Consider the following 8,131-nt stretch of genomic DNA (forward strand, 5'->3'; position numbering starts at 1 on the left):
CGCCCTTTCCTCCATTAAACTTTATCTCAGCAGTTCACAAAGTGGGATCTAGGGACCCTCAGGGGGCCTTGAGGCTGTCCCCAGGGGTCCCCAGTAAAATGTCGTTAAATTCAGCTATTATTTTGTTGATTTGCAATTGGGACAGTGAGAGAATGATATAGGACTTTCATTTCCACACCTTTACCTCCCCACCTACAGTAAAATCTTGGTCTGTCAGACAAAATGTTATCAAATGGAAGTACATGTACAGTATCTATTGGGGGTGGGTGTCATGAAAATGTTTGGAAACCTTTCCCTTGACTGAACAGCAGAATAATGCAGCTCAGACTGAAGAGTAGACAGCTTGAGGTGATGTCAAACAGGATACACTTCAACTAGGACAGTGGTGCCATCTAGCTATCTGACTGTGGTGTTGGTGTTTGACCACAGACTGAGTTTGACAGATGAAGACACACAGATCCGCCTACACAGAGATGATGTTGTAATTCTACTGGTTTAGTAGGGGAAAAAAGAGCTTGTATGCTCAGTAAAGCATTCCCTGGATATATCAAGTTTAAAATGACCAATCATAATAATAAGGGGAAATAGTCTGTCTGGTGCATTTATAATCCCCTTCAATACTTTTTGGAATTGAAATATGGAAAGATTAATATGATTTCTTTGAAATGAACAGCAAGAATAATAGAGCTTTTGATTTACAGCACTCCACACAGACACACACACACACGCATACACACACACATATATATACACACACACACACCCTCTCGGATGTTATTAGGTGAGTGGGGCAAAAATAGAACTGAAATGTCTGTAGCTGTGACCGAGCCCTCTCCGCTTGGCTCTGTCAATCACAGGCCAAAACAAAATGGCAGGCAACGGGAGCTGGGTCTTCTTTTTAACAGGCAAGTTTACTCCACAATTTACTTAACTTCATGTAATATGACAACACTGATAAGTCCTCCTCATGTTTTAGTATCAAATCTGCATTATTTGCTATATAATACTTGATCTTGTAGACAGCTGTCAAAGGTTGGAGCTGTGCAGTCACACGACATCACAACTTATGTGTTGTAGTACTTTAAAGTCAAGGTTAGGTGTTTTTCCATTTAGTTTACATTTCTTTTAGAACATTCAGCTAAATCTTTTGGTGCTTGTGCTACTCTTCTACATAGTTTGTGCTGTCAGTTTGTTGGGGTCCAATGCAGACATCAAATTTTCCATTCCTGTGGGAAAGCTATTTACGTATGAGCTGATGAGAGAGACTTTCCAAAATGACTTTGAACCTTTGTCAAAACTCTATGGTAAGAGCCTCAATCACATGAATTCACCCATTATTCATGCTCAAGCTAAATCATTAGATATAGATATAATGCATGTCTGATTTTATGTGTGTATCTCTCCCCCTTTGAATGCTGTAAAGCCGGGCGCTTGTATGATGACCCCATGATTTTTAAGTGCAACCTGCAGAACTTCCCAGACCTCCCAGAGTGGCTCCGCTTCACCCAAAGGCACCCCTATGATAATGGCTTCCTCTATGGCACGCCGACATCCCCAGGCAAAAGTATAATTGAGGTATGTGCTCTCCATCTACACCAATATGGATATAAGCCTGACTGATGGTTCTTAAAGGAAAAATCCACCCTACAACACTTTTACACAATGTACTATATCTTGCATTTCTAGGACCATTTTGTTGTTTAGTGGTGTATTTTTCCTATTGCCATGGATAACTGGCTAAACATAGATAACTTGACATCACATCAATATATTTCCAGTGCAACAACAATGGAGTTTCATAGCAGAAAAAATGTCAGCGATCTAAAACATCAGTGGTAAACGTCAGGTTTGGGTGTCAGTCCCTTAAAATCAAAGAGCAAGGGCTTCTGCAATCATACAGGGAGAAATCCATTGTAGAAGAGGAAGAGATATCAGTTTCTCCACTGGCAGTAGCCTCAATAGGCCAGAATGCAACATAGCCATGAGACGTGTTGTGTTTTGAATAACAGGCACAGCCATGATCATAGACACGCCCCAATGTCAACAAACTAGTTGACTAGCTCGCTATATTTATACACCCATCCACCCACCTTTGATTGAAAGCAACAAGTTCACGCCCCTTCTCTGGGGGTTGTTGAGAGTCATTCTGGGAAATGTAGGAAATCAGTAACTGAAGTAGAAGTAGAGGAGGCAGGTTGAGGGAAAGTGGGCACAACAAAAAAGTCAATTACAACATTTCATCACAAAATAACTCCTTGAATGCACTGAACATCACAAATTGATAACTAACAGTGTAAATGTATCCATGGGTGGATTGTTCCTTTAAGTGTTTACATATCTTAAAAATGCTGTTTCAAAAGCACTTCATGGCAGTTCTGTTAAACAGCATAACTATGATGGAAAATGACAATCTCTCAACCTTTGTCTGACAGATTTATGCCATCAACAAACGGAGCTATGAAACAGCCAGACAAACAATCATAATCAATGCCATTACAGGTATGCATGGGTTCAGTATCATAAATGCATAGTGCAGTGGTAGTAATAATAAAGGAGTAAATGACACGATGAAAGATGAAGAGTTGATGACCAAATAAATGGTGACCCATCTTACATCACTGCTGTCACTCACGTCGGTCCTGCAGAAAAGATCCTGCCGTATCAGGCCGAGTTCTTCATCAAGCTGAGGGAGATTGAGAAGGTGCTGCCCTCTCCTGTTCAGGACGAGATAAAGCAGGACCTGCAGAAGCTGTGGAGGACAGAGGCGCTGGAGGTCGTCAATATTTCCAATGCCCTCGACCGCGGCGGCAGAGTCCCCCTCCCTCTTGCGGGACACTATGAGGGGTAAAATGAATATGGTGACAGTTACAAGCCAAGATGTTACCTCAATGTCACATCAAGCTATTCCAAGTTTGTTTCGTGTTCCTGGTTCTTTTGACTTTTTCTGTCAGAAGAGGTTACCCTTGCTCACTAGCCACACAATAGTAACAATCTGCTGTGTTTCAGTGTGTATGTGAAGGTGGGGTCGGTGCAGTACTTCTCCGAGTGTCTTCTGAAAGTGCTGACACCGGAGCACGAAAGGCAGTGCAAGGCAGGGGCCAAAATCAAGATCCCTGGTGGCTGCAACTTCTGCAGCATCCCCAGCAACTGCATCACCTGGTGCAAGACTGAGCTGGTGAGTCCAGGCAAGCATATCTCTAAGTGGTTGATCAAAATGAATGAAAATATATACAGTATGGTATATGATATTTCTGAATGAGAGCGCTTGTTTAGTGCCTTGTATGCAAGAGTAGGGTGTAAGACTTGAAGTGATTCTTTTCTCAATCCTTTGTCTCAATAGTGTAGCACAATACAGATCTGTGATGCAGTACGTGATCTATGCATCTTGAATTGACTCAATGTGATGTGTCCCTTCTTTCTCCCTGTAGATTGATCTGTCAAAGCAGGAGCCGGCTCCACCTGCTCCCACCATGGGCCCGGGGATTCTGGAGGCTGGGGGCGACTTCAACCCCCCTGAGTCTCCCCCCAGCAGGGACTTTCTGCCAGACTACATAGTGACAGTGATCGTGCCCCTGATCCTGGCCATCATCCTGTGCCTCCTGCTGGCCTACATCATGTTCGGCAGACGAGAGGGAGTGTACGTATCCACTTAAATCTACTGAATGAAAAATGTATCTATAATGTCTTTATAGTAAGCAGCTGCAGCCATAATGATACAGGCATTTTGATTAAACCTGATAAACTGTGACTACTTCTCTTGGTTAGTTGTTGACGCATTTAATTCTTTATTTGTAGTGAGAAAAGGAATGCAAGGACAAACCAGTAAGTACTTGGGAACACTTGAGTTGTTCACTGTTTTGTGTTGTCATCATCCTTACACAAACATTTTGCATTATGAACACACTACCTGTGAGATTAAGAACTATTTACTAACTCTTCTCTCAGCATGATGATGTGAGGAAATAATGGAAAAAATGGCAAGACACTCTGATACAGCTCTGATGCAAAAAATGATCAAAATGTTACAAAAGCCAGCAGCGTGGCAGCTTTCTAACCTTTATGAACTTAATCATCAGCTATAGTGAAGACCAGACGCCCCTTTTTTCTCGAGCATTGACCTCTACTCACCTGCATCAGCCCTGCATCTCAATATTTCTGTATTTTTCTAATGTTTCAGTGGTTAAAGCAAACCACTAACACTTCCAGAGAATCTAGAGGTTTGATCGTCACAGTGATCTCATTCAGCACTCATGAGAATCCAAGTTGCTTTAGGAAAACACAGCATGTGATGTTACCTTTTCTGCAGAATTCAGCTGTACCACCACCACACCATCCACGGGAACAATGATGAGCTGAGGAGCATGGCCGGAGGCCGCGGCGTGCCTCCACCTCTGTCCACGCTGCCCATGTTCAACGCCCGGACCGGAGAGAGAGCGCCGCCGCTGCAGTCTGACAGCCCCAGCATCCCGCTCATCATGGCCCAGCAGTAAGGCTTTCACCTTTCTGTCTACTGATTACTACACTGTTTGATTTATCCATTTATTCATGAATAATAGGGAGAAGAAGAGGAAGAGAAAGAAGAAGAATGATTTAGAATTATTGAATTGTTAGAATTATTATGTTAATATAATAATAAACTTAGAACAAATATTGTTTTCCAGGGAGTCCATAGGAACTTTTTCTTTTTAAATTATTACCCCAAGATACAAAAAAGAGATAAATAGATAAATAAATATGCAGAAAATGCAAGGCAGAATAGTTTCTTCAATATAGAAATGAAAAAAAAGAAAAAAAAAGTTTGAAGTGATTAATTTTGATAAGAGCAGCCATGGTGACATTACAGTTGTGAAAACCACCTGTTTGTCTGTCTTGAGACATGCCTTGACAAAACATGTTTGTGGGAACATCATAAGACATTAGGAGATGATATTATTAGATAGATGAAATCTGTGCAGTGTTTCTCCATCTAGTGGTGCTTGTTGAACACAGCTGCTGGCCTGCTGCCAACTGTGGTGCTGATTTGAATGGTGAAATGTGTTTTCTTGGCCATGGAAAGCAAAGGAAAATCCACACTTAACATGAATTTTTGTTCATTTGTTTTCATAGTGACCCCTACAGTGACACACTGCCCAGGTGGGAGAATCCCGCTTTACTTCACCTCTAGCACTACAGTCATTCTGGTTGATAATTACATTTTAACATGGATTATTATCTGTGTGATCACAGTCTCATCTTGTGTGTTTTTGCAGGAAGTAAGATCAACGATGGACAAACTTGAATACAGGATGTGATATTGATTTTTACGGTTATGAGTTTGCAGTGCAAATTTGAGTGTTGTTTTTTGTTTTATTTTCTTAAATTGCTATTAAAATAAATTAACAGTATGGTTTCTTGAATTGTCACTTGTCACTGCAGTCTATGATATTCTGTATTTCAGTATGTTTCAATAATAATAATTAAAAAAAGAAATCAAGAGCTGCATTCTTCATTATTATTAGTCCCATCAAAGTCTAAAATGCCACATGACTGGAACAACTTATTTGAAGGATTCCTCACTGCAGGTATCAGTCAGTGGGTGATGTGTAGCCTGGTGCTGCTTCAAGACTGGACACAGACATTTTAGATAAAGTAAAAGGAAAGGGCACTCCCACACAAACCATGGAAGAGATGGGTATTGCCTTTTATTCTTTGCTATTTAAAATAAATGGTGTTTTCATCTTTTTTCCCCACAGATATCCTCCTCTGTTTAAAATTATGAACGAATAAATGACCATATTGTATGAGTGCAAGTTGTGAGTGACAGGGTGAAGGGGCATGAAGGTTAGGGGTTTGATTCCCACTGGGACTAGCCATGCAAAAATGTTAAAAAATTAAACACATGCTACTGTAAAGTGCTTTTGGATAAACAGTCTAATGGAAATACACCCAGTGAGAACTAAAATTAACTTTATTTGCTTTTTTGGATTGGAAACTGAACAGAATGCCTATGCAGTTAAAAACAACCCATGACAGCAGGTTTACACTCTGACATATAGACTATTGAATCAGGACCTCCGATATTCTGTCGTTCAGAGAGAAAACAACAGCATTACAAAGGCTTATAGGCTAGAGCCTCCAATCAGTATCATCATTTACAGTTGTGATAGAGAGGCAGACTGAGTGAGGAACAAGAGGTGCAACTGTGCAGAACACCTGAATGACTGTGGTATGTGTGGGTTCAGAGGAGATTTGCCATGGAAGGGAAGGTGGAGAAGGAGGGGAATAAATAATAAAATAATAAATAATTCTAACATTGTAACATTTCTGCAAGGTAAAATGCATAATTTCTGTCATTAAGTTGAAGGAAAATAGACTATGATGACAAAAGGATTTTTAATGAAAAATTCCACTGATTTTAAACAGGGTCATTTTGACCCTGTTGAAAGTTGTAAGTCTGTGAAGTCCTGCATTCTAGGGTTAATAGGCTTTACTGGTGTAAGAAACATCCCATCTGAATGTTAGTTTAATGTAATAAATGGCCTCCTTGTGTTAATATGAACAGTTAGTGTCTTTTCTACAGTCCTGCTGAGCTCAGGACAGACAGAGGATGAGTCCCTGAAGGCACCTGGGGGACGATTGATGTCTGTCTCCACTGTCACCGCCACAAGCCCCTGAATGTAGTTATAATATCTACATTTTGTTTTTATTACTTGAGAAATCCAACTAATGACATTGAAATTTTACACTTTATCCTTCACTGTATTATAATTGTTGACTCATTCTCTGGTTGTGATATTGCAGATTCAGATTCTGCTCCCAGCCCACAGAGGTTTTGGGCCACTGTCTCTTCCTGTGAGTCATTATGTGTTCTAGAAATCTAAAGCACAAGACCCATCAGAGGGAAGATCAGTGATGACATGGAAGTATTATCTCTTGTTTCCACAAGACCAGGTGAACTTTTCTCAGCTGAGATTTCACCTCAGTTTGACTGGCCAGGAAGTCTTAAGTTCAGTCCTCTGTAACTGTGTTGATATGAAGAACTTAACCAGCTCCAGCAAATGCTCACTTCTATCTGACCATTTTCCATCTCACTTTTCTCTCAGTGTAAAAAAGGTGTATTTAAAAGCAAAAGGCACCAAATTGGAACCTTGACACTCAGAGTTAATACAGGCACTTCTACAAGCCACTTGAAAATTAGAAATATCTCCAGGATTAGGCATCTCATCTCCTTTATTGAAATGCTTTTGTCTCCACCAGAATTAGCCAGAATTAAATACAAGAAGAGCTGGGTAGTTAGTATGAGCAGTGATAGCCACCATGGCTGAACAGACAAAGAATAGAGCGCCACCTACAGAAACTCAAACTCCATCAATAGAAAATCCAAGAAAAAAAGACGTCACAGTACTGGACACACTGTTTGATTGACAGGTGATTTCTGGAAAGTGCAGTGCAGAAACACCACAGCAATGAGCGCTGAGCACCAAAGATCTCTTCAAACTTCCCTATAAGCCCACTCATACTCTTTGCTCTCTGGATGCAGTCTTTGTCATTCCATGCCTTCAGTAGAAACCAGCAGGGGGCAAAGTCTTCTCCTGTAGGAGCCGTTCCCTCTGGAACACGTTTCCCACCACTGTCAGGCAATCAGACACTGTCTCAGTATTTAAATCCAATGACTCAACTCATTTATTCAGCAGACTCGCACACACAAACACACACGCAAAAGCTCTGGCCCTGTTTCTTGGCTGTTTCTAGCCTGTTCTGTCTCTTTTTCTGACAAACCTGTTTGCTACAGGCACTCTATAGCCTACATCAACCTGAGTTGAAATGACTTGACTTTCTTCCCCACCATCCTAAAGGCTATACATAGCCTTCGGTGACTAAACAAATAATGAGCAATGGGACACAAATCCCAGATCAGAGGTAACTACAGTGATGGTGGTGGAAAAATGACTGGATAATTAAAGTCTCTGCAGTTCCATTACCAGTCCACAAGGGGTCACTAGTGTATCTGTCTGGTTTCGGGGCCAACCACCTCAATGACACACATCTCCTCTCCCTTTACCAGTTTGTTATGAGGATAACATTTGTTCTCATGCAAATCTATTTTTGTATATTAGAGAGATTATGGAGATTTGGTGGATTCAGATGAAGA

General features: G+C 40.9%; 1 protein-coding gene across 1 annotated transcript; it reads left to right on the top strand.

Annotated features, from left to right (window-relative positions):
- The first annotated feature begins 868 nt into the window (after positions 1-868).
- On the top strand, positions 869-5,380 carry sgca (sarcoglycan, alpha). Its single transcript, XM_071901902.2, has 11 exons — positions 869-905; positions 1,176-1,304; positions 1,424-1,575; positions 2,433-2,499; positions 2,646-2,844; positions 3,007-3,175; positions 3,429-3,637; positions 3,796-3,822; positions 4,307-4,486; positions 5,107-5,133; positions 5,250-5,380. Exons 1-11 carry the CDS (start codon positions 869-871, stop codon positions 5,254-5,256), a joined length of 1,203 nt encoding a protein of 400 aa, XP_071758003.2. The 3' UTR covers positions 5,257-5,380.
- The last annotated feature ends 2,751 nt before the right edge of the window (positions 5,381-8,131 follow it).

This window comes from Centroberyx gerrardi, chromosome 20 (assembly GCF_048128805.1).
Source record: "Centroberyx gerrardi isolate f3 chromosome 20, fCenGer3.hap1.cur.20231027, whole genome shotgun sequence".
NCBI classification, from domain to species: Eukaryota; Metazoa; Chordata; class Actinopteri; order Beryciformes; family Berycidae; genus Centroberyx; species Centroberyx gerrardi.